This window comes from Oryzias melastigma, linkage group LG19, assembly GCF_002922805.2.
Source record: "Oryzias melastigma strain HK-1 linkage group LG19, ASM292280v2, whole genome shotgun sequence".
NCBI classification, from domain to species: Eukaryota; Metazoa; Chordata; class Actinopteri; order Beloniformes; family Adrianichthyidae; genus Oryzias; species Oryzias melastigma.
Genome location: NC_050530.1, coordinates 15,219,020 through 15,245,953, shown reverse-complemented (window position 1 = coordinate 15,245,953; position 26,934 = coordinate 15,219,020). Strand labels below are relative to the sequence as shown.

General features: G+C 38.6%; 1 protein-coding gene across 5 annotated transcripts in view; it reads right to left on the bottom strand.

Annotated features, from left to right (window-relative positions):
- The window catches only part of sdk2b (sidekick cell adhesion molecule 2b), a 414,280-nt gene that overhangs the window by 31,276 nt on the left and 356,070 nt on the right, over window positions 1-26,934 (bottom strand). For all 5 annotated transcript variants that reach the window (XM_024284902.2, XM_024284901.2, XM_024284899.2 and 2 more), the window contains exons 19-35: window positions 24,855-25,050; window positions 24,391-24,489; window positions 20,139-20,330; window positions 18,219-18,340; window positions 17,971-18,080; window positions 13,852-14,002; window positions 13,521-13,758; window positions 12,202-12,317; window positions 11,918-12,107; window positions 11,684-11,782; window positions 10,201-10,395; window positions 9,013-9,214; window positions 8,625-8,728; window positions 6,956-7,026; window positions 6,319-6,448; window positions 3,848-3,904; window positions 1,522-1,623 (exon numbers count right to left, since the gene is read on the bottom strand). In XM_024284902.2, coding sequence (XP_024140670.1) covers window positions 1,522-1,623; window positions 3,848-3,904; window positions 6,319-6,448; window positions 6,956-7,026; window positions 8,625-8,728; window positions 9,013-9,214; window positions 10,201-10,395; window positions 11,684-11,782; window positions 11,918-12,107; window positions 12,202-12,317; window positions 13,521-13,758; window positions 13,852-14,002; window positions 17,971-18,080; window positions 18,219-18,340; window positions 20,139-20,330; window positions 24,391-24,489; window positions 24,855-25,050 — 2,374 coding nt within the window. The remainder of the gene's footprint in view (window positions 1-1,521; window positions 1,624-3,847; window positions 3,905-6,318; window positions 6,449-6,955; window positions 7,027-8,624; window positions 8,729-9,012; window positions 9,215-10,200; window positions 10,396-11,683; window positions 11,783-11,917; window positions 12,108-12,201; window positions 12,318-13,520; window positions 13,759-13,851; window positions 14,003-17,970; window positions 18,081-18,218; window positions 18,341-20,138; window positions 20,331-24,390; window positions 24,490-24,854; window positions 25,051-26,934) is intronic.

The window sequence follows — 26,934 nt, the reverse complement described above, 5'->3', positions numbered from 1 at the left end:
AAAGAGCAGGATTTCTGTACAAGTTTAAATAGTATAGAGATTACGAAATATGCACATCAGAAAAAAAGAACAATAAAAAGTACAACTACTATACAACTACATGGTAAAACATTTTCATATAACTGAACGAGAACTTAATTCTAAAGAGACCATATAATTGATTATTATCTACAGTCTAAATTTCAATTAAATGTTCTCTCAAAAGTAATAACTGTTTTGAGCAGAAATTATTTTTTTTAGTTTCAGCTTCACCATACATTTGCCTCTGAGTTGTGGGCGGGACCGTCGGCCCTTAGCAATTCCGCCTACCTTCCCCTCCCGGTTATAATATTTAATCTGATTTAAAAAAATTTGATGCTCAGAAATTCAATCTTAGGCTTAATTTTCTTATATGGTCCTCATTATCCTAAAAAATAGGAGTATCTGGCGATACGATACATATCCTGATGCGTGTCTCACGATACGATACATATTGCGATATTTCCCAAGATTGTACCAGAAAAAGTTTTCCCTTTTCGGTACCCATCCCACGTAAAAAATAAGTATTACATGTCTCAGGACACCAAAAACTGCAATGCTGATTGAACATTTAACACATGCTGGTTCTCTCAAGATCTTGTTGTTTTGGTAGCGGTGTAAAGCTCCTCAAAGAGGCTCAGTGTTCTGTGCTGCCGGCTAGTGGTCGGGGTTTAGGTGGAAAACAAAGTAAAGATGCCAAAGGACTCTCATAAATATATAATTATTTATTATTATTTCTCAAAATTGCATCATCCGTAGCCGCTTCCACATAGCTTACTGTTAAATGGCCTGACTAAGTCGCCAACGTCTCCTTTGATAGATGATGGCGTGGCAGAAATTTGAATGTATCTGCTATAAATCAAAGTATTGTTCACGTTCGTCATTTTTAAAGGACTTATCGTTTGACTTGGTTTGTGTTTAATTACATGATTATGATTTAATGGAATTGCAAATTGTGTTTTTGTGACATTTGTAGAATTTCAAGAAAGTTTGGTGGATATGTGTTGTGGAAACACAGCTTTTGATGACTCTACAATTACCTCTTCATGCCTGTATTTACTTCAAATTACATATAAAAATATGTATATATACATCAAAAGGTTTTTTTATTTATTTATTTAAGGTGATGCTAAATAAAGTGGAGTCCTGGATTAAATGGTACATTGGAAATTAGTAACATATGGCATGAAGGGGTTAAATTTGGCTCTTGGACTGAAAACCCTTCTAAGCCTTTCATTAAAGAGAACACATAAATGATTATGCCCGATGTGTCACAGAACCTCCACTTCTCCAAACTACTTTCCTCTTATCTTCTGACCCCCATGCTTTCTTCAGTAATATCTGTGACATAGACGTGAGGACGGGCCATTTCAGAGCTTTAAAGTGCAAAAGTCTTCTGATTTAACGAAGAAAAATTAAACTCTCTAAGCTCAATCCTTGTACCGAGGGTAATTGAATTCCTCTGTGCTTAAGCTGGTGTTAAATAAGAGGTAGCGCACGTACCTGCCTCTCCAACAAACACCTCCTGCGGCGGGCTGGTCGGCCCCTCGCCCACAGCGTTGTACACGCTCATGCGTATCTCGTAGCGCTTGTGTTTGCTTAACTCTGTGGCAGAAGCAAATGAGTTTCTGTAAGGTCAGGAGGTAACTGAAACATCAATGTGTGGCTTTTTAACACCCACTTCTCCTATAGCTGCTAAGACTGCCAGGGCTCCCCCGTTAACCGGGAGGATGTCAGCAGATCCAGCATCTCATTTCACATCACTTCAACCCCCACCAGGCGCCCGAGGCAATTAGCTCAAAGGAGTAATCAGAAATTAAGAATTCTTCAATTGCTTCCCACCCAGATGTTGCTATTATAAGGAACTCAACATTAAATTAAAACAGTATTTTTTTGGTTTAATTACAAATCCCAACAGGGAATTTCTAATCACTGGGAAACTAGAATAAAGGCTTTGGTGTGTAAGTACATTAAGTTTTAGTGTAAATTAGCAGCCGTATTTTCCGGAATATACAGTAGATCGCTCAGGAGTGTTAGTCAAAAATCTATAAAAATCAACAATAATGAAGAAAAAGAAATCATATCAAATATCAAATCATGTAAGTCACTCTTTTGGGAAAGATGTATTTAACAATATAGGGGAACAAGAACAGACATTTTATTTTGAAAGGCAAATCATAATGATGGAATAGAGAACAACAATTGCCTGATATATTCACACTTCACTACCATCACTTTAAGTCACTAAATCAGTTGAATTATTTGTCCTCTGAGTTGCTCCGGAACAAACTACTATTTATTAAAAAAAAAAAAAAATCACATATCAAGCTACATACACACTTGGCACGTCACGCGTTTAGCGCATTTACTGCAGTTGGAAGAGGCTTGGTGCAAATGTCAACGCGGTGCTAATCTTGCTGCAGATTTATTTTTTTTTTATTTCCGCAGCTCTATTCCAATATATGAAAGACATGGGCCAAATACAAATAGCTTCCCACCCCCTCTGGCTCCTCCTTATTTCAATCGTAGGGCCATTTGAAGCTGTAGTGGTTTTTGAAAGTGTTTTTTTAAAGCAGGAGCCGTAGCGACCTCTGCTGTTAGGGGGATCCACGTTGTGCTTGTGAAGTGAAGGAGAAATGCATTTCTTCATGTCAGTGTGACACGAAGCACAAATGCTTACAATTAAATGTAAGTATTAAGGTTTTGTTTTAGCATGACTTTATAAATTTAGAAATACAATGTTGATTTTTTTCTGAGTGCTGGGAGCTACACTCTAACGTAGATGACCGGCAACTATTGATGATGTCATCGAGTGGTTGTAACGTTTGGATTTGAAGACAGTAGCTACATCTGAATTCCCACCCTAATCCCTTACTGCTAAAAAACTAAATCGTGCAGGACTAAATAGTATTCGGACACAATGCTCAGTATTTATATATATATTTTCCAAACTGCGGATATGACGTTATCAATCAATTTTTAAAACGTTTATTTTTAATCCACTGTGTTCTGATGATGAAAATGTTGATGGTTTATTAATCAAATACATTTAAACACTTCTTTTTTTTTTTTTTTTTTTTTCAAAAATTGTTTAAACGCAGTGCATTGTGGTTTATATTTGCTAATTTAATGAGCATCGATGCATGCTGCTTTTTCGCAAAGATTTCTGGGAAATTTCTTGGGTAATTGATTTTTGAATTGTGGATTTGGAAAGCACTACCAAAACGGCCAATGCACTGTACAGTCCACTATATAGTGAGTAATGAAGGAATTTGGACATAACCACTATTTTTCCAAATCTCTCAGCTTGAAGGGATACTGTACATTTAAAGTCATGGAGAAACCGTAGGGGTAGGGAAGCAATTCAGATTCTGCTTTTATTTCTTATAAACCTGTTCAGGTACAAACCCTGATTATTAATTTTTTTCATCATCAATGTTCAAACATGACTTAAAGGGACGCCATTCATACGTAGTTTTCAAATTGGAGTCTCTAGGTGGACGTGCGTTCAATGGCTGCATGTTTTGTATGTTAAGCATGAAAACCCTCATAAAAACTTGTGAAGCTACATTTGAACACAGGAGTTTGAACACAAAAGCCCGAAATGTGCATTTACCCATGTTTACATTGACTTTTGATTACAAGTGATTGTTTGAATGTTGCAGAGAGCTGTTTGAACGTAGCTTCAGTAGCACCTTGACTAAACCATGCAAAAAAAAAAAAAAAAAAAAACAGAACTTATATTCCAAAAAATATGGTAAATCTGATCATCTGTCAATTCTAACTAAAGGGACAATACAACATAATTTCTTTCTGAATTGAAACTTACTGTCTAGTTCATAGTGGGTGAGAGTCGAATCACTCAGATTCCGGACGCTGTAGGGAGCTGTGGTCATTGGAGACATAAAGACAAGAAAAAAGTCAATTGAAAAGATCAAAATAAGTAAGATAATAAAACAACAGTGGTAATAGGCTCCAAAGTCCCATACTTTCATTGTTGAGAAGAGCAACACTTTTGTCATAAAGGAAAGCACACAATGACAGTGATCATGGCTCGGAATTAACCCCCCAATGACTTGACAAGAGTAAAATTACAGGCCCTGTTGCACAGAGTGCACGCGGTGCAAGAGACAGAGCAGCTCTTGAGTAAACCTAATAATAGCCTGCGGCTGATAAGCAGTGAACACAAGATGAAATGTTTTGCTGGGAAGTGTCAAGACCAATGGGGAGATCTTGGCGAAAAAAATGGGCCTGTGTGACAGTTTTCCTCTAATGGAAATAATGGTGCTACAGACATAGGAAACTGAGTCTTTTAATGATGTGCTACTCAAGTAAAGTGTGGAAAGTGTACAGTTTTTTATTCAATATTTATTTTGATATAGGAATATTGTTACTGGTTCTGTTCTTGATCTGTGTTTCTAAAGGAACTTCTGAGGGTAATGGTTTTGTTTTAGACTATGGTCACATATCCTAAAATGCCACCATACAGTGACCTAGATGCAAGTTTTTTAGCCATTTCGGCAAGTTAGAAAAAACTTTACGGACTAGACGATTTTCTCTACTTTCATTTTCTACTCACTGACTGCACATTTCAAGATTGGGGGGTTGCTGTCCAGCGACAGGTGGGGATGACGCTATTAGGATATCAGGTGATAGCCGACAACAGCTCTGACTGTACCACACATTCCCAATTCGTCATATACAGACATATGGTTCGGGACCCCTTCTTGCCACTTTTTGATGTTTTGGGTGTCTCCAACTCATTGTTTTTTGACTTGCTGGTTGTTTCCATTAAACCACAGGTCCCCAACCCTTGGGATGTGGTACTGGATGCAAAACCATGTTAGAGTTAGGCACCTGGGGCCATGATCCTGGAATACAGGGATGTTGGTCCCTTGAGATGTTCAGATGGTGAGTTTAGGGCCTGGGGACCATGATCTTGTCATACTGGGATGTTGGCTCCAGAAGACTTGAAGGTAGTGAGGTTGGGACCAGGGACCAAAAATCTTGCATACTGACAAATGGGATCCAGTAGACACAACATAATTGGTTAGGGGAACAGGACTGATAACCTAAGGAGACATAAAAAACGGTCCTGGAAAATGCCAAAATCGGCCATGAGCCAGTACCGGGATTTAGGGATGGAAACACTAGGTCATCTGATTCCTCGTCCCATTGACTTCAATGGGCGCCAATCTCTTTGGTAACTATGGTGGGCTTCAACCCCAAAAGCCCAATCTGGCCCATTTAAAAAGCCCAACTTGGAGCCAGCTAACCTCACTATAGGAACGTCTTCTTGGGCCAAAATCCTGGTAAGCCAGGGTCATGGTCTTAGGTCCCTTGCCTCACAATCTGAATGACTTCTGGGGCCAACATCCCGGTATCCCAGGATCATGGTCAAAGGGCCCTTGCCTCACTTTCTGAACGACTTCAGGGGCCAACATCCCAGTATCCCAGGATCATGGTCCCAAGTCCGTTACCTCACTTTATGAACGACTTCTAGGTCCAACATCCTGGATCATTGTCCCGGGTCCCTTACCTCACTATCTGAACGACTTTTGGGGCCAACATCCAGGTATGCCAGGATTATCGTCCCGTCCCTAACCTCACTACCTCCAAGGTTTTTCGGGGGCCAACATCCAGGTATGCCAGGATCATGGTCCATGGTCCCTAACCTCACTTTTTACACAAAGAGGATTTTCTGGCCTCCATATAAAAGCGTTTTTGGTGGATTTCCATGGTTCGTGGTAATGTTTGGTGGGTCTCCTGGACCCCATCTTCCTGTTTTGGGGGCTAAGGGTATTTGTACCAGTCCGTATTCCAAGGGTTGGGGATCCCTGATTAGCGTCTGTGGCCTGTTCCCAAGCGGCCCTTGAGGTGGTACCAGCTCACGGCCCTAAGGTTGGGGACTTCTGATTTAATAGGAACAGCCAGTACATCAAAAAACAAAAAGTTGGAAGTTGGGAACACCCAAAACTTCAAAAAGTGACGTGGAGAAGGCCTGAACCATGCGTCCATATATGACAGATTGGGAGGGAGAATGCGTTGGACTGGACTAGGTGTCAATGTCTCCGAACGAGGCTGTCTATATCGAGTGCCACCGGTCAGACCTATATAAAAAGCAGGAAATTCTGGACACCAGACAGCCGCCGTCCACATTCTTGACCCCCCCCCAACAATTTTCAAAAAAGTTGAAGATTCTGCTGATGCCTCCCCATTTTGTAGTGGCAGTTGTATTTGTGACCGTAGCATTAGCGAGATGTCCGCAAGCTGCGATGATCCCAAATCCTTCTTGCTCACCTGTGAGGTCAGCCCAGGTGAAGGCACTGTTGACTGTGTGAATGTAATTGCGCAGACGGTCGTACAGCAGCTCGCGGTAATGGATCCGAAAGCCAAGTAAGATTCCATTGATCTTCTCCTCTGAAGGCGGCTAAGAAGAACAAAAAGCATAAATAAATAAATATTCAGAGGAAAGAAAGATGACTAACCCCGAGTGCTATGTTGTTTATGTAAACCGGCATATGATCTCCAACTTTGCCTCACCAAGGAAGCTAACCGAAATAGAGACAGGAAAACACATCTTCTCAGACTGGTTAGTCATTCGCAGCTTGCTCAAAAATCCCCCTCGGTGGAACATGAGAGAGCAAGCCCGGTGGGGGAAAAGCAGAGGAAAAAACAAGTACCCCTCCACTCTCATAAACTCGACAAGTATTCTCCATAAAAGTAAAACTGTCTGAGAGCCTCCTGTTTTGCTCTTCATGACTTGTTAATTCAGCTGTGAGTATGATAGAAGTGTGCAGATGTGTGTGAAACTCAGCGGTCTATAAGTATAGGCTTCACTGCATTCTGACTTGGCCTCTTATTAACTCAGACTCAAATGCATCGTGGATTTTGCAAACAATGACACAAGATAGTCATTATGCCTCCCTGATCTTACCTTCCAGCGGATCAGCACCGATGTTGTTGTGTGAGGCGTCACAGAGAGTATCGCTGGCGCTTCGTCTGGAGCTGAGGGCAGAGAAAGGGCGACACATTAGCCAAACTGACCAGAAAATGTGCACGATTCAAGATGCCTAAGAACTCTATCCACAGAACAGGGAGAGAAATGGGAGCTTGCTCAAAGCAGGACTGGTGAAACTTCTGTTTTGCCAGCATTTGCAGGCCTGTCTCCCAGCGCTGCAGATGGTGGAAGCATGAATCTCCTGCAGCCTCTGTCACCAAGCTGGCATCACGACAGTAAACTATTCACTCTAAAGCCGATACCAAGCAATATTCAATTTCTGGATTACTCCTTTTTACTGCATAATGTGATTTGAATATTATAGTCTGAACCATGTAGTCATGAATAAAAGGCAAATTTCTAAAAGTAATTATTTTTTGCAAAAACAGTCAGATTTGATCTGACTGTTCAATCCAAAGTAGAAACAAATCATCTCTGTGCACAATAGCTAAAAAAATAAAGTTGGTCATAAAAATCCCAATATTATAAAAACATTTATTTTGCAGAAAGAGGAAAAAAAGGTCAAGGGACTTTACTAAGCTAACACAAACTTAGCTAAAAAAAAGAGCTACTTATAAAGACAAATCAGTGAGTAAAAGTAAAAGAAGAAACAAAATGAAGTCTTGGAGTGAAAAAAGTCATAATTTTGAGAGATAGAGGAAACAAATAATTAATTCTACAGAAGAATTTATTAGTCTAAAAAGTCAGTTTTACTGTCATTAATTTTTTTTTATTCCTCAAGTGACTTTCAGTTTTAGTTGTTTTCACGAAAATACTTCCTCAAAACAGCCTTCTTAACATGAATTTAGGGTTCACCAAATGACCTGTGTTTATAAAAGGTAAACAGAAGTACAAAAGGTAACACATAGGACAGAACTGCCGTCTTTACAGCTACATTCACACTGTATATGTGGTGTACTGTTAGCATGTTTTTAAATGCGTGTTTCGCGACTGTAGCTACCAGATGTTAGCACATGTCCACCTACAGTTAGAAGAGGCTTAGTGTGAAATGTCGGAGTGGTGGAAATGCTGTGCATCTTGTTCCAGGCTTTTTTTCATCCGATAAATCATAAACTTGGTGTCATAGAATTCTGGGAAAATGCCTCTACCAAATCCAAATCAGAGTCCCTAATTAGTTAAAGTTTGTACATAGAGTTTGAAAAGGTTATAGAAACTTCCGCATGAGAGTTTTGTACACAGGAGCTCAAAACAGGCATTTTACGTAGACTTTTTAGTGGAAGTGGTCGCTTGAACACATGTTGTTATTAAAGTGGTTCAAGGAGAAGTCTTTAGGAAACAGTTTTCTAATGGAGGGGTAGGTGGTGCCCATGAATTCCTGTAGGAAGGCAACTAATTTGTTTGACTCCTGGTTTTATTTACTTCAATGTGTGCTCACTGCAGCTCCAATCCCGTCCTCAAACAAACGTGCCGCGGTAATAACCGTACGGGGAGTTTAACTACAGACAACGATTGCTTGTACACCCTTTTAGAGAACCAGATGTTTTCACCCAATAAAAGTGGATCAAAGGAGTTAAAGCGCACAAAAATAAAATACAAATCCAGCATTTGAACACAAGAAATATCTGATATTTTGTGGAATCCTTACCATCCTGCAGAGTTGTGATTGCTTCACTTTCTTCACTGTACTCACTGTCCCCGATGTCATTGGTGGCTTTTATTCGGAACTGGTAGGATGTGAAGGGCTTCAGCCTTAGGGACGGAGGCACAGGAAAGAGCATCAATCTTGATGATAAATCACAGCACTGGATCTTATTATTTTTAAGCCACAAAAAGAAATATGCTCCCACGGTCTGGGAAAGGAAGCAAATTACCAGTCTTGCTTCTAACCAAACTTCACAAAAGATGGAAAGAAAAAGAAAAATCCATCTCGTATTTGCATTTCTAAGATATCCCTCCTGCTGGTTTGTAAAACTCAGAAAAAGAATGTCATGTAAGGATGTATTGCTTATTTGTGAGTCCATATTTGGTGCTACCTGGACACTATGTAGGAGGCCGCCTCGTGGTTGACGGAGGCTGAGTGGACCGTCCAGTTCTTGTCAGGGAGCTCCCTCAGCTGAACGGTGTAGTAGCGCACGGGGGACAGCCCGTCGCTGCCCGGCTCCCACGAAAGTAAGACCTGGCGGGCTTGAACGTGTTTCTGAGGGACCAAGGGACGGCTGGTGGGCTGGGGACGAGCTGGAGGCAAGTAAAAGAAAAAAAAAATGACTTTAACACTAGTTTGGAAAAGTTTTGTACATGTGCAAAGGCTGCACTGAGAAGAGTGAAAAATGAAAAGCAACAGCAGAAATTCTAGAGAACATCCTCAATATGCCTTTGGGGGGAGCATATAAAGTGAAGTTCTCACAACCGAATCAGTCTGTTTCCTACAAATGCTCTCCGGGGTAAGACAAGCTTTCAGAAAACCCATCTGCTCGCTGGACTTTGACTGAAAACAAACTGCATCCATACACACATCTGTGCCTGCTCTATTCACAAAGCACTGAGCGCCATATCCCGCAACCATAACACCGCACAACAGCGCTCCATGAAGGTGCAATCAACTGATTGTCTAATGGAGGGGTCTGCAACACTAAAAGAGCTATTTGGTCCAGTTTTTACCTGACCAAAACCTACCGAGTCCTGGCATCGTCTTAGATATATACACTTTATTTTTTGGGAATTTTTTTAGGAATTTATTTATACAATGTCGATAAAAAAGGTGAACAGTTTTATGTTTTTCTACATTTAAAAATGTAAATTTCTTTACTTTTGACAGCAGCATTCATTCATTTTTTAATTCATTTCCACAGGAAAATGTTTTTGTTTTTTTTTTCTCACACGTTGCAAACATTGTTGGGAGTTACAGGTATTGTGAATATGCTAACAGGGCTAACTAGTAGATGTGACAGATGTTTTTTTTTTTGTTTTGTTTTTTTCAGATGTTGCAAACATAGTTAGGAGTTACAGGTATTGTGAATATGCTAACGGTGCTAACATGTAGCAGTGTAAGACAGGTTGGTAGTTACAGGTATTGTTAAAATACACGGCTAAAATGGCTAACGGTTCTAATGTAGCTAACTTGTAGTGTGCTACAAATAAATCCTAAAGTTCCTGTTGACAGAGTTACTTAAGTCTGAATGACAGATTTAATACAGTTATCGAGAGAGAGAAATGGTACCAACCTCTTTTTTCTGTAGTAACCACCAGCGCTTCAGCCGCCTCCCCCCACCCCTTCCTGGTCTGGGCGGTGATGCGAAACACATAGACGGACTCTGGCTTGAGGTTAGTCACCATGTACTGGCGAGCGCTGGGGTTCAACACGTTCACAGTGGCCGTGTTGCTGTTGCTGGAGTTCAGGTAGTACGTGATCTGGTAGGCTGGAATTAAAAAAAATGTTATTATGACTCATCTGTGCTTTCTGACGTGGTTTAATTCTGCTCCTGCATGCAGCTGCGAGCCTCTGGCTTCAGTTAAAACTGAATTATACAGCAGATGTATGATAAATCAGTCTCAAGGAAATCCCCAATTAGCCTCCTAGTGAGTCCAGCTCCCTTTGCAGAGATACCAGAAAATACGATTTGATTCCCCCCATGTATCGCTGTCTTATCCATATTCAAAAACATGTAAAAATATGAAAGAGGTCATCAGGACATTTAGTTGAAATCGGTGTTTTAACTAGAACTACAAAAAAAAAAAAAGACAAAGCCACGTATAGCCGTCGGCGAGACAGAAAAATTACAAAAAGAAACAAAAAAGCTTGTCCGAAGCCCGGGAAATGTCAATACGACCTTTTAGAATAAACTTTATGAGACATGAAATGGATCAAAGGTGAAGATATATGAACTAAGGGTGTAAGAATATATCGATTCAGTGAAATATTGCAATACTTTATTTGGCGATGCTGCCAAGACAATATTGTTCAAATAGTTCATTTAGTTCAGTTTTACTTTTGTTTTCCACTTGAACAGTTCCTAAATTACCAAAAAAGCAATATATTTGCCAAAGTTCAAATTTTTCAAGTCTAGATACACCACAACGTCCAAAATGCACCGCGGAGACTAAACATTGAAACTGGACGTCCCAGATGTGCGAATCACGATCTTTATTGTGAATCACAATCCGGACTAAAAAAATGTACTTATTTTACACTTTAAAGCAAAAAAAAAGGTTAAAAAAAAAAAAAACACTAGCGATGATTTAGTTGAATGTTTTTTTGTCAAAAAAAAAAAAAAAAATAAGAACCTTTTGAATTTTTTTCTGTTTAAAAGAAAAAAAGCTAATGAGCAAATTACTAGATCACCAAAAGAAAGTCATTATGAAGTTGCTTGCGTAAAAGCAACTTGTTTGGAGATACAGCGCTTAATGTTCTGATCATTAAATAACATGTATTTTACAATTTTACTATTGTGAACTATGTATTAATAATCAGACAATTCTTAAGTAATAATTTTAAAAATAGTGAAATATTGTCTAGTTCTTCATTGAGTTATATCGCGATACTTATCGTATCATGACACATGTATCATGATACGTCTCGTATCGCCAGATTCTTACCAATACACACCCCCGATATGAACAGACAAACTTTTAGGGTATTTTAGGGTCTTGGAGGGATATGACACCCCAAACTCTAAGAGTGTATTCGACAGGGGCTATGGTACCAACCCAGTATGATGCCGTTTGGTTGGGAAGGAGACTGCCAAATCAGCCTGACGGAGGTGGTCCGCACTTCAGGGAACAGGATTCCCACTGGAGGTCCTGGCACTGCACCAAAAACAACAGAATGTAACCGTGCACATCTCGTCAGACAAAACATCCTTTTTTATCTCTAGCAAAACTTCCGGATTTGGTTGAGATAACTGCACCGCAAAAACTTTATCTAAGAGTCAAAGTCTCTACCGTCATCCAAAGTCCTCTCCAGGATGGGTGGAGAACTGGGCCGTCCATCTCCAATCCGGGTGAAGGCCAGGACCTGGATCTCATAGAGGACGTATTTCCCTAAACTGCTCAGCTGGACGCTGTGGGTGGCATTTCCCTCCACGGTCCAGAAACGGGCGGCTTTTTCAGAGTCTTTCTCTTTATACACCACCTGATCCAGAGAGGGATTTGGTATCAAGGGCTGTCACTTTCAAACTATTTCAGACTCTGATGTAAATGTGAAACTTCCAAGTGTATCTCCAAACCTTGTAGCCAAGAATGAGGCCATTCCTGTCGGGCTCTGGGACTTCCATCCACCGCACAAGGATGCTGCTGGAGGTGGTGGCAAAGGCAGACACGTTGTTGGGTCCACTTGAAGGGACTACAGAATGAAGAGCACAGACGTTTTCCTGAACAGTTTGCATATTTCGTTTTTCTAACTCTGTGTTTGAATCTATCTTGTCCAGAGTGTACCCCGCCTCCCCCAACAGTAGCTGGGACAGACTCCAGCAGCCCTGTGACCCCAAAAAGGATGGATGGATCTAAATCAGTCTCACTTTTTCCTCTTCAATCAGGCTCTTTTCTTCCTCAAAGTTTCTGTCTTTTTTTTTTCTAAAAAAAAAAAAAGAAAGTCTACGTGTTCTCCATTTCCTCTAAATCTCGCCAGTCCTTTTTCTCCTCTATCTGCTGAGGCATACGGAAAAGAGACCAGCTTAAAGAAATAAAAAAAACTGATTGAAATTTTGAAAAAAATACTAGAAATGTCAACAGTTTGAAAGAAATGTTAAAACGTTTAAAACAAATTTGTAAATTGGAAAAATATATATATACTTATTAAGTTTAAAGAAACACTAAAAACTTGAAAAACAAAAGCTATAAACCTAAAACTGTTACGAATTGAAAAAAAAAAAACTTGATTTGTAGCAGATGTAGTTTTGCAGTTTCAGTTTTTGTTTTTGACCCTTTTCCCTTTCAGTCCTTAGTTTACTGTTTCATGGTTGCAGTTTTAGGTTTATAGTTTTTGGTATTTCTTCAAATTTAAAATAATGCTTTTCTTATTTTTTATTTGTGCTCTTTTGTACGACAGAGTATTTGGGCCACCATAAAGCAAATAAATTAATTTACAACAATAAAGTTGTACATTTATGAGAAAAATTAAAAAACTAAAAACAAAAAAATATGGAAGTATTTTTTTTCCAAATTTGCAATGCCTGTTTTTAAAAATGTGTCTTCACTCTTAGCTAATCCTGATTTTGCTCCTAAACTGACCTGGATCCTAAAGAAGAAGTTGGTTAGGAAAATAATAATAATAATACTAATAATCTTACATTTAATTTATAAACACCTTTCTGGGCTCCCAAGATCACTTCATAATTTAAAACAACACACAGTTAAAACACAAGATTCAAAAATCTGCATTTATCTGACATGTTAGTTTTTTTTACTTATAATGAAGATTTTGATGTAAAAGTTTGAACTTGGTGGAAAAATTACCTTGTTAAATAGTTTGAAGAATTGCGTGGTATGCAAGAAATGTAGGTGCAATCCAATTAAATGTGGCTGTTTTTTTAAGCAGATGACTCACCGGACTCCCTCGTCCTGCCTCTCACCGGCTGGCTCCAAGGTCCAACTCCCATGTGGTTAACAGCCTGGACCCTGACCTCGTACTCCGTCCACTCCTCCAGATCCTCAATAGTGAATTCCCTCTCCAGACGGTCGGCGATGACATGGATCAAGCCGTGACCCTGTGAGCCAACGCGGTAGTACTGGATCCTGTACCCCACCTGCTCTGCGTTCCCGTTGTACTCCCACTCAGGCAGAGGCTGGGAGCGAAGAGACAGAGCGGAGGATCGGTTATGCCAGGCTGACTTTTACCTTTTAGAGATACTTAAAAAAAAGATAATAAAATAGGTTACCATCCATCGCAACCAGAGGCTTGTCTCACTGGCAGTGCGCAGGGTGACGTTGGCGGGGGAGATGTCAGGTGGAGCCGGAAGGGTCTGGATCTTCCTTGAGGGCTGACTGGGAGGGCTGGTGCCCACGATGTTGACCTGACGCATTCGAAATCTAAGATTTGGAAAAATTTTGTTATTCTAACCTCTGAAAAAAAACACTTTAAAGTCAAATTAAAGTTCCATTAGTTGTCACACATTTAGGTGTGTAAAATTTGTTCTCCACATTTGACCCATCCCCTGGGGGGGGGTGAGATGTAGACACAACAGCGCTCGGGAGCCATTTGGTGGTCAAAATCCCCAATCCAACCCAAAAATCATACTTTTAGAGTCTTTAGTATGACTTGGCCGTGGATTTGAACTCAGGACTTTCCAGTCTCAGGACGGACACTCCACCACCACATTGAGTTGGTTTTACCAAGTGTCACTGCAGTCTCTTTTTTCAGATGATCAGTTTACAACACAGCTATGCTAAGAAAAGAGGTGTTACAGCCTGAACACAACACATTTTGTGTTTAGCTAATGTGGCAACACTGATGCTAGAGGCCCTTGGTGACTGCCCCGAAAACTACGTACACACCGGGGATTTGACACACGTTCTTGAACATGCATTTGGCCCATGATGTTCACACTGGTAAATCAAGAAGGAGCTTCTTCTTGTTTTATTTTTGATGAACCATGAACCAAATCCATCCATCCGTCCATCCATCTTCCTGGCCGCTTCGTCCCATTCGGGGTCGCGGGGGTGCCGGAGCCTATCCCGGCTACTGAAGGGCGAAGGCGGGGTACACCCTGGACAGGTCGCCAGTCTGTCGCAGGGCCTCAATCACACACACATCCACTCTCACATACATACCTAGGGGCAATTTAGAGTCACCAATGAACCTATGAAGCATGTTTTTGGACGGTGGGAGGAAGCCGGAGTCCCCGGTGAAAACCCACGCATGCACGGGGAGAACATGCAAACTCCACACAGAAGGGTCCCAGCCGGGAGTCGAACCGGGGCCTTCTTGCTTTGAGGCAAGAGCGCTAACCACTGCGCCACCGTGCAGCCCTGAACCAAATCCATTCATCCATTTAACTTGGAACATGCGTACATTATGTACGTAGAGCCTAAAAACAGTTGTAGAAACTTGCGTGGCTCTGCTGCATCAGGGTTTTGAACACCCGAAGTATACTTTTTCGTTGACTGTTTGTTGGAAGTGGTAACCTGAAGGCCAAGGGCAGTGTGAACTTAGCGAAAAAAAGCCTTAATCCCAATGGAAATTGGTTGTAGTAGGCAACACGTACAAGACATTTTGCCTAATGGTGGGCAGATGCCACGCAAATCTGGCGGCGCTAATTGCCCAGAAAAGACACATGAGGAGGGTACAGGAATTATGTCAAAAATCAAGCATCTTCCATCTGTGTCACAGTAGAATGGCATAGATTGAAGTACAATACATCAGCATAGAAGCACATTGATTTCACATAGACGAAAAGGTCCAGACAAATATCTCCAGATCTCGAGTTTGATCGTACCCAGACGTGGCACGCCCTTCCACAGAAATGCCGTTTATTTCTTGTTATGCTGATATTTATTTTCCTTCGCTTCCCCTAGTGGTGGGATTTCTTTAAATAACCACAACATTCCACATGGATAGGCTAAAAACTCGGGTCGGATGCTTGACACCCCTGATCTAAATGATGGTTGCTTTCAGTGGTACTTCTGTATCTCTGTTACCCACTTTGTCGACTTGCTGTCCCGCATTAGCTTGAGGAGGACATACCGTATTTTCCGGACTATAAGTCGCGGTTTTTTTCATAGATTGAATGTCCCTGCGACTTATACTCCAGTGCGACTTATATACGAATTTTTAATGAGATGAGATATGGACCGTAAGTCTAGAGTGCCCTCTTATGGTGATCTTTGCAATTACTTTATTTACTTTAGTTATTCAGACGTGACACAGAGGACGAAGAATTTAACGGATTTAGTGATATGGAGTAAGATTGCGTGCAATTAATTACAGTAAAGATACAAAGTTGATGAGCTCTTGAGGCTATAGTTAAAGAAAACTGTTATGTTATATAAATGCTACACCTTTTCGTTTTTTTCATGATGCTAATATGTGAATATGTGTTGACACATATTCAGCCTAACCAGACTTATGAATGTTATAACTTACCTTCCAGGATGATGTAATATCGTTTTTTTCAACCAGTTTGTAAAATAAATTACTTGAAAAAAATGCGACTTATACTCCAGTGCGACTTATGTATGGTTTTTTCTTCTTCATTATGCATTTTTTGGCCCCTGCGACTTATACTCCGGTGCGACTTATAGTCCGAAAAATACGGTAGTATAAGAAAAATAATTGCATTACAGAATGTTTTGACTAGTGTTTTGATGGTTTGAACTTCACCCGTTGATTACATTGGAACACGTCATGGGCCAAAGCTGAGTCACTGATTCATAGATGCAGCCCAAACTCTTCGCCAAAGTTCAGGTATTTCTGTCTGTGCTGCCACCAGATTGCCACACACCCAAATGGTTTTGTAGGAGCCCTGCCATGCAAATCATACTCTATTGTAGCTTTAATTTTCTACAAAAGAATAAAAGAGCAATAGATGGATTTGATCAGACAGGAATAACTCCAGAGACTGTTTTAGAGATGCGCAGACTATAAACTAAGCTGCAACAAAAAAATAAAATACAGGAAAATGTTAAGATAATCTGGAATATTAAGTGCATGATTACTAACTTTTTGCATACACTTAATATCAAAACTTTGTGTTGAAAACCTGGTTTGGGCAAGATTTAACATATTCTTCTCTAGATCAAAAGTGCATAAAAGATGTCAAAAGTGTAATTTTTGTGCAGGTATGTCTTCTTATTTCCAAACAGTAACATCACTTTTAAGATAAAACTGTAGGATAAATGCGTTTTGATTTCCATGGCTTACAGTGACAACATAATAGCGATGTAACTCCACAAAAGCAAACAGCAGCAAATAAAGGATCTAAACCCCTAAGCAGCATTTAAGCGAGTGAAAAGACGTGGGCGTCTTTCTCCGAACGCGCCATAAACAGGAGTCTTTGCTGAGTAAACACAGGGGGGGTTCACTGCAAAGTTCAAGCCAATCACGGGCTTCAAATATAAAAAAGAATTATGTTTATCCTGCAAATATCAGCGCTGACGGATCACGCAGAGAAAACGACGTGGAAACAAAAACAGTGAAAGAGCAGAGAAATCAAGTTTTCATCCATTTGTTTTTCAATAGGAAAATATTTTTTCCTATATTAAAAATGGTAACAGTTATGTTATTTTTTTATGATACATTTTGGTTTAAAAAACCTTTAAATGTTGGTTTAGTTGTTTCTTGGAAGATGAGGTGCTGCAAAACACTCAATATAATGTTGACAGATAGTTAAACATTTGTTCAGCTTGTAAACACTTAATAATATGGCCTTTGTAGACAACAATCTCACTTTAGATGTTAATGAATCTTACTATAAACCTTATTCAGCTTATTGTAATAATAATTGTCTTACTAACACTCTATAAACACATAACTAATGTTTGTTAATGTGTTAATAAAGCTTGTTAAGAAATCTAATTATACATTTTTACCTTTTTTTTTAATGAAATCAGCACATAAAAAATCAAATAAAAAATAAAAATTCTAATTTTTTCCCCTGTTTTTCCATTTTTTTCTTTTTTACTTTAAGTTAAACTTTTTTTTTTCATTTTTTTCTTTTATTATAGTTTTATTATTTAATCTTTGAATTGTTTTTATTTTTTTTTATTTTTTATTTATTTATTTTTAGTTTATTACCTAATATTTTTTTTTATTATCTCCAGTTTAAATCAAACCAAATGTTAAGAAACCAAAAATGCTAAACAAAATAATTTCTTCTCTGATGTATTAAGGCAACATAATCTGTCAGATTATGTGCCATATATATATATATATATATATATATATATATATATATATATATATATATATATATATATATATATATATGTATATATATATATAATCTGTCATATTTATTTGGGGGTTTTGGCAATAGAAGAATCCAAAAAGTGAAAATTACCTGTATAAAGTGTAAGGGTTGAGGTTTGGCACCTCCAGCGCTCGAGCCTCAGGTTCATTGGAGACCTGGTGGACTATCACCCAGTCTTCATTTTCTCCAACTGCACCCACCTGAGAGCATAACAGTGAGATGAAAAACGATCCAGCAAGTGTGAGGGGCTACCTGTGAAAATGTCACTATCTAAAGAAGTAGAGGTTTGTTCTAAAATTTGAAAAGAAAAAGAAAAAAAAATCTTAATTTAAGCTCACCTGAGCCTCCACCAACCAACGAGAAATGGAGGTTTTGCCATCATAACCAGGCTTGAACAGAAGCGTGACAGAGCGTGGGCCAATGTTGGAGACGGCAAGGTTGGTGGGGGGACCAGGAAGCTCTATGAGGAGATGAAAAAGCCACAACTTGACAAAAAAAAGGAGAACGAAGCATTTCTGTGGACACAAATAACTGAAATTCTTGTGGATTTTCTTCTGTTGCTTCCTCTCCTCATGGAGGGCAGTTGTGGAAAAACCATCTACCACGGCACCCTCTTGTGGCCATACAGATACTGTACATGCAGTTTCCCCTTTGAATTTACAACCAAAAGTATCAGATAGTTAAAGTAAAATAATATATTTAAAATAAAAAAATAAGCTTTTACTGATACTACCCTCTGCATTAACCAAACTTGGGACAAGCACTTTTTTTTGTGGTAATTTTCGCTACCATAATTTGGGGGACATTGTCCCCCTTTTACCAACACCTATTTCCAGCCCTGTAGCAGTTATATTAGTCCAAAAACAAATCCATGTTTGCATATTAATCCTTTATGGTTTCCTCCAGAGAAAAATGAAAACCAACATGGCCATATTGGAATTCCAAGGCATAATATAGCTTACATAAATCCTGGTGAAAGACATTAACGTCAAACATTGGCCTATTAGAGTGATCGAGTCAGAGAGTGGCCTGATATTAAAAAGATATAATCCCTCCTATGGGCACACTGAGCAATTTTTTAAAAATCATTTTTTTTCCAGGGTTGCTTAAATGCAAGTTCATTCCGTCTTAATGAAATGCAGATTATATGTCTTGACTAAAATGACCACCTTGAAAATATTTACATGACTGATGCTTTTTTTTTTTTTTAGAGCTCAGTTGCGATGTCTTCACACATGCTGGAAATAATTGCCATTCTGGGGACTGTGAGCGCCGTGCTGAAGTCACTTTAAACAGAACAGCCTGTCATTTGCAGGTTTCACAGATCCATGGGGTCTGAGTGGAGCCACCAGTAATTGGAATAAGCACAGTGTCTATGTTGGAAGAGTTAGCAAATAAGAAATCATTAGACTCTAATTGTCCTTGGTGCCATCTTGGGAGCTATAGTTTAGGGCATGTTGGGCAAATATGTAAATTTTACCTCTTTAGTTTGGTAAATATGAATGAATATATTTGCATCTGTTTGTATTAGACAGTTAGAACCAGGAGATGAAATGCAGCTTGTTAGCTTGTTTAATATATATTAATGTGTGTGTGTGTATAATCCGCGGATACGTGAAACCGCGAATAAGCGGGGGAACACAGTACTTACAGTATTCCCCCGCTTATTCGCAGTTTCACGTACCGGTGGATTTTTTTTCTTGAGTCACTTGACTCTTCGCTTTGTTAAAAAAACTTAAGATGCTTGTACAAAATTTTTACATCTGAAGGAGGTGCTGCGCTGTGAGGTTTAGGCTATGTCTGCACAACAGAGCCCCTTCTGGAGCGCGGAAGAGTGAGCGCTCTTCTCTCCAAGCAAAGGCATGGAGAGAGGATATATATATATATATATATATATATATATCTATATATATGAATAGTATAACATATGAATAGAGAGAATTTCAGGGTTGAAATAAGTGTGTTGCTATTTCTACACATAAAAAATGCCCTTCTCAAAATAAGTAAAAAAAAAAACAAACAAAGAATTTCAGATATTTTTCTTTACTTATGAGGTAAAAAAACATATGCAAATGAAAATAGTAGAACTTGTTTTTATACGATTTCTTAAAGCAAGTATTAATCTCCTGCTGTGTTAAGATTAAATTAAATCTTGAAATGACCTATAAACACCCATATTTTGGCATATTGCTATACATGTTGAAAGTATTGTGTCATAAAATATGAAAAAAATATATAATATAAAAATGTTTACTGACCTGGTGGGACCCCAGAAGAAATGGTGGAGGATGATAGCTGGCCCTGACCCTTAGAGGTCATCCCTGCCACTTCAATGGTGTAGGTGGTAAGCGCGGTGAGCCCAGTCACCCTGTACTCCAAGGTAACATTCGGCAGGTAGTGAGTGACTCTGGTGTTGGTGCGATTGAACTCCTCCCAGGAGATCCGATAACCTGAGAAGAGAACGGCGTTGGACCGACAATCCTCTCAGACGGAAACTCAAAGGCAGTTTTCCAACAGTAGTGACTTTCAGCTTAACGCTATGGGGGCAATCTAGCCGAAATATTAAATTAACTTCATCAAAAATTGAATATAGCAAATTTAATCATTTTGTGATTATAGCCAGAGCTCGCACACCCTCCACCCACTCTCGCAGAGACACACAAAAGCTCTCATACACACGCTCACCCTCTCAAAGTTAATGTAATTTGCTCCTTGGCCAGCAGCTCTTTTCATGTGATTGCATAAAACATTAAGCAGCATTTCTTGCCAAATCAGTAATCTTCCACAGCATGTCAGCGTTTGTCTCCTGAGAGGATGTAGGCCATTAGAATATCTCAGAAAAACATTTAACAATAGGCTGTTATCTCTCAAACTTTGTAAATATTAATACCGCACATTTATCCTTTACAGGAAACTTGAACAGAACGAGGTCAAGAATATCAAGACAGCCACTTCTTAGTTATTTCACATATTGATGATGTAAATTCTTGGAGAGAAATTCATTTGGTGTACAGGCTTTCAAACAAATTCAGATTAGCAGGAAGCAATTATGATTGGATCAAGAAAGATGGCATGCATAAAACATATTTAAAGTGTAAACATGTTGTCCTGACAAGGACACGGTGCACAGACGTCTGTCTTCTGGCAAACGCTACGTGCTAAGAATGCATAAAAAATCTTCAATTGATAAAATAGATTCAGTAAAATGAAATAGAAATTGCAAAGCTGTACAGCTATAATTGATGCCTACTGGTTCTAGGTCAACTTCTTTATCCCTATAGCCAGAGGACTTACAGTTTCTAGAATCAGAAAGAACTGAAAAAAACGGCAGCTCTTAGCCACTTATATCAAGTGCCAATACATGTTTTTTTGAAAGAATATGTTTGCCTGATAATATTTAGTTGCAAGAATGGTGAAAATATGATTTTTATTGCACATTACTGATTAGCTCTTAGCTTGAAATGTTCATCTTCAATTAAGCACGGTTCCAATTAACAGAACTTGGTGCTCTTTCTTGTTAATTTATTACCTATTTCACGTTTGTTTACTTTACGCCTTTTAAAGTAATACATTTAGAACTTTAAAACACAAAAAAACAACAAAAAAGTCATGAATGTACCCTAAGACTTTTAAAGTCATAAATAAATGACTTTATTTATGTAATTTAAGGGTTACAATGTCTTTTCTCATTTATTTACGACTTTTAAAGTCATAAATATAAAATTTTATTCATGTAATTTAGCAGTCAGACTTTTTTCTCATAACTTTACGACTTTTACGACTTTATTCATGTAAATTAAGTTACAGCTTTTTGGGGGGTAAATTTACGACTATTACCACTTTTTTTTCTTAAATTTATGACCTTTAAAGTAAAAAATATACAACTTTTGTCATGTAATTTATCAGTTGCGACTTTTCTCAAGTAAATGTATGACTTTTAATGTCATAAATATACAACTTTGTTCGTGTAACTTAACAGTTACAACTTGCTCTCTTAGGTTTATGATCTTTAAAGTCATAAATGTACGACTTTATTCCTGTAATTTAACGGTTATGACTTTTTTTGTAATCTTATGACAGTTACTACTTTTTCTCTTAAAGTTATAACCCTTAGTCATAAATACACAACTTTATTCATGCAATTTAACAGTTACAACTCATTTCTTGTAAATGTACGACCTTTAAGTCATAAATATACGACTTTATTCACGTAATTTAAAAGTTACGACTTTTTTCTCGTAAATTTACGAGATATAAAGTCATAATTTAAGAAAAACATTTTTTATTTGTATACTGGCCCTAACACTCCATCATACTCTCCTCGATAGAATTACCTTGTTTTGATTTTGATTTGATTGAAACTCCTGAATTTGTAAAATGTCGCAATAAATCCAGCAGGCCACGAGGAGTCACCAGGCATTGGTTGAAATGCGTGTTCCAATTACACAATAGCTTCTTCAGATTATTAAAGAGCTCATTAAGTGTATTTTTGGTTGTGAAGGGAAGTAGATTCTTTTTGAGACCCTAAGGATTTTCATTTTAGACAGCAGTGGGTGCAGTTTAATTTTCCATACAGAAAAGAGGCTGTTGCTTCTTTGTAGTACACAAAGGGAGATAGCTTTTGGTACAAAACTTGCATAATTTGTTAATTAATATCCAAAGCAGGATATTTCTTCTTAATCAACCAGTGTTTCTGCTGGTAAGGAGTTTGCATGAGTGTTTATCCATGGTTTTTCAATGTTGTCTGACAATTCCTAATTTATTTTAGGCTTAAACTGGAAGTGTAAGGTTAAGTTATGGTAGCGTCCAGTCAGACAAATCTGGTTTAACCTTTTAACACCAGAGCTGCCACCTGTGACGCTTAAATACCGACATACCGTTGATACAATCAACTTAAATTGTTTGATTTTGCACCAATATGCAACTAACGTCAGGCCTCTTCATTTGGTGGCAGAATCAGCGGATTTACATCAATTGTGAAAGCTCTTCACTATACTGTAAAGTGTTGTATTTCAGCACGAGGCTGCTTTACTCCACTTCAGAATCCGTTGGAATTATGGTAATTGCGTGAACGGTGGTCAAAAGAATGTAAACACTGGAGATGAAGCTCAGATGTGAAAGGGTCAAATAGGGGTGAGTCGCCGCCAAGGCTCTAACATTTCAAACTAACAAAGCAAATTTGAAAAATAACAAAAACAGTCGTTAACTTAAAAACAATAGCCTCTCATCTCTGCAAATCATAGTTTGACAGTCCTACATGAGCATAAATGAATGCAAATGTGTTTTTCTAGCATTAATATTTGATGGGATTCTAATGGTCCTTTCACGTGGTGCTTATTGCGTAAACAAAATTATGAAGTGCATTGTAAAAAAAATAAATTGTGATAGGATTGCTGTTTAACTTAAATAAATACTTTTTTGTTGATTTTTAATAAGTTACCGTGGGATGCTCCTAGGCGTCCTCCATCACTATTTAATGCCCTTTTTAGCATACAGCCTTCACATTGTCCAGTTTCTGAGATTGTAATGTCTTCTATCTCGTGCTTTGTGTGTAAAGTTGATAGGAATACACTCTCATATCTGTGCAGTCTGTCCACCGAGATGACCTTCATTTCTATTTGCTTTCTACTGTAGAACAAACACTTGGGGTGGAGATAAAGACATGAGTTTTTTTGTTGTTCATTCCAGCCTGAGGTCAGAAGTGAGAAAAAATGTGTGTGTGTATATATGTATATATATATATATATATATATATATATATATATAAATAGAAGTTCTGGTCACATAACCCAAACATTCTGTATTACTGCGCAGGCTTCTTTGAAACATCCTTTTCCAACATCATCTGGACAAAAACAAGTGGCGGTCAGCGTTTATATTGCTTTCCTTTGGTAAGATAAAGGAGTTATCTTCTGTGATTTTTTTAAAATGTGCTATTCTCCTAATAAAAAGACACACAGCACTCGGCCTGAACAGTGTAGCCTTCTGTCTCACCAAAAGCGGGAGTTTCCGTTTTTTGAGCAGGTCAGAAGAGCCGATTTTTCCTAATCTGCTGTAAAATGAAACACCGAGACGGAAGTTGATTGTGAGCTGCGTTTGTGTTCTAGCTGCTCACTAAAGTCTTAACTTCAGAAAAAGAAAAAAAAATCTAAATTTTTCCAAGTCTTCCATGAAAATATGCAACACTTTGCAGTTAATAGTCCGCTTTTTGTGAAAAAAAAATAACATAAACCGGAGAAATAACAAGAATAAATTACTAAATATTGCTTGAATATTTATTTATTTTATAAGTGACCATGGTATAAGCGGGATAATACCTTTCGAAGTGTGCGTTACGAGAAAATAACGCACTTCGCGGAAGCAACCATCCTCCGCGAATTATCCCTTACATTATATGTATATATATATATATATATATATATATATATATATATATATATTAAGAGTTTTTATATATGTGTAATCTCACTGCAGCAAATCCACAAAAGTGTCTGACAGGACTCATTGTACCTGTGAGAACTCCATTCTTCTCATTGGGCTCACTCCAGCTGACTTTGAGGGAGGTGTCCAGAATTTCTGTGAAGCTCAGATGACCTACGGCACCAGGGGCTGGAGCACACAAAATATAATCGTTATTGACAAAAAAAAAAATGTACAAAATATGGTCAGATAAACTGATTTTGTTTTTAACCATTATAATGTGTTTGGGTCAAATTTGACCCATTTTTAAAGTGAGTAAATTTTGACCCGAACACAATATAATGGTTAAGCCTCAGACAGACATGTAACGATCATGTTCACACTGCATTCATGCAGAATATCCTCACTCATTATAATGTTTCTAGAGCTTCATTCTGCATAAATAATAGATTTCGCCCGAAGGATGCTTTACTGCGAGGTGCTTGTGTCCTCCATCTACCATCGGAGGGAGGAAAGAAAAAAAAAAAAAACAAGCGTAGGAAAAAGTTCCTTACTGTCCTCGTGAGTCCTCACTGCTCTAGGCGGGCTGCGGGGGCCGTCTCCAGGTGTAGTGAAGCACAGCACCGACGTGTAATACTCAGTGAACTTCTTCAGACCTGTCACATAGCCCACATGAACACTGTCCTGGAAGTTCGGTCGCACGGTTACCATAGCAACTTCTTCATCTTTCCCTGGTTCCCAGGCCAGCAGCTACAATACAGAAAGAAGAAAATACAAAATAAAATAAAGCAAAATCACAAGACAGTAAAACACATAAAAACATAAACAGCAATTTATTTCAGAACAGTTTTAATTTAACTTGAAAATTTCTCTCTGCAAGTTTAAAAAACCAGATGACCTATTTGGCATCGCAGTTCTCTCTGCTAAATTTGGAAAAAGACCCTGCGGAGAAAAAGGGGTTGAGCAGCTGAATAGCTCCACCAGTTCAGGCTCAAGAGGGAGGAATGATATCATCTCAACAAGCATGTTATCTGCATACTCTACAGCAATGACAACTGGGACTTAGATTAACCAGTTAGCTACTTAGGTATCTAATTGGTCCCAGCGGTTGGTCTGCAAGGTCACTTCCAGTTTCATTAACAGGGAATATTCCAGGAACGGAAAGAATATTTAGAAAGATTCAGACACCAATCTGTATTTAGCATTCTTGTTTATTTTCCCACATAGTATATAAATACATATACATTTTTTATCATCGTCTCTGTCTTTTGAGAAAAAACTGGTTGCCAATTCAGATGTAGTTTTCCCATTGATGCACCCTACCCCTTAGGCTTTGAGCTACAGTTGCACCACCCTCAGCAACACCCATTCAAGCACAAATACATGTAGGGGCACATTGCTTGCATCTAGGTTCAAAAGTCTAACGTTCACGTGTAGCTGTTCAAGTTTCTACCGTTAATAGCCACAGCACTCGTAGCTTTTAAATTTGTATTGCAAGTTCAACCAGGTTGAACTGTGAGCAATCAGGGACTTAAGTAGTGACTTATGGATGACATCCCTTTTGTTTAACATAAGTGCCAACCATTTGAAAATTGATGATAATGGAGAAATTAATATTTGCGGTTTCTTTCCAACTGGAATTCTATTACACCAATTCTTTCATGTATCGGAATAGAGCTGTGAAAAAAGAGTCTACTGTAAAATTTGCGAGATGTGCACCGCCTCAACATTTTGCACAAAGCCTCTTCCAACTGAGAAAAGAAGAAGAAGCCCCTCCCTGCTTGTCCACTGTGAACACCATGGGTTAATCGCACGTTCAAGAAACCGCATTTACTACATTCTTGAACGTGGTTCAAATTCCTGGTGTCTATTTGCACCAGTATTAGGGATGACCGGGGTTTTTGGGTTGTACAGGTCGGTGTAGGGTCGTAGACAGGAGGAACTACATCTTAAGGGGACCCTTAAATTCCCTTGAGATTCATGTAACCACCTCAAGGGACATCATGAAAATGGAACATACCATTTTCGCGTGTGTTAAAAGTGTTGTAAAGTGTTTGTTAGGATAATGTAAGTTACACACACCTATGATCTATGTGTGATGCTCTTGTACAGTACCCCAATACTACACTCTGGTCATTATTAGAGCCTTAGTCCCATGTTGAGTTGGGGTTGACCCATGCTGCGGGTTTTTGGGTCGTCCAAGCCCAGAACAGGTTCATCCCTTTTATGCACAGACAGCCTGTATCTATCCATAAGGGTATTTATGACTAAGGCTTCAACTGACTTGTAAAGTGCAATTGACTTCCCAAAAAAGGGGAAAAAACAACAATGACACAATGCATTCTCTATGGAGTCAGAGGGGAAAGTACATAATGATTTCCTGAGGGCTTTGACCAGTTGAAAGAACACACAAGAGACAAAAAAAATGGACTACATCTACTAGCCACTGGCAAAATAATCAAAGAATTTATCAGCAAGTTGGTTGCAACTTCTCAATAAACATAAAGAGAAAAAAGAGAATGCCGTTTGACTTGACTAATGAGTAAACAAGGTCCATTCTTTTCATTGGCAGCACATATTGTTCGCCCTCTGGCTTTGCTCTCACTCGATGAGGCAATGCAAGTTCAACCGCAG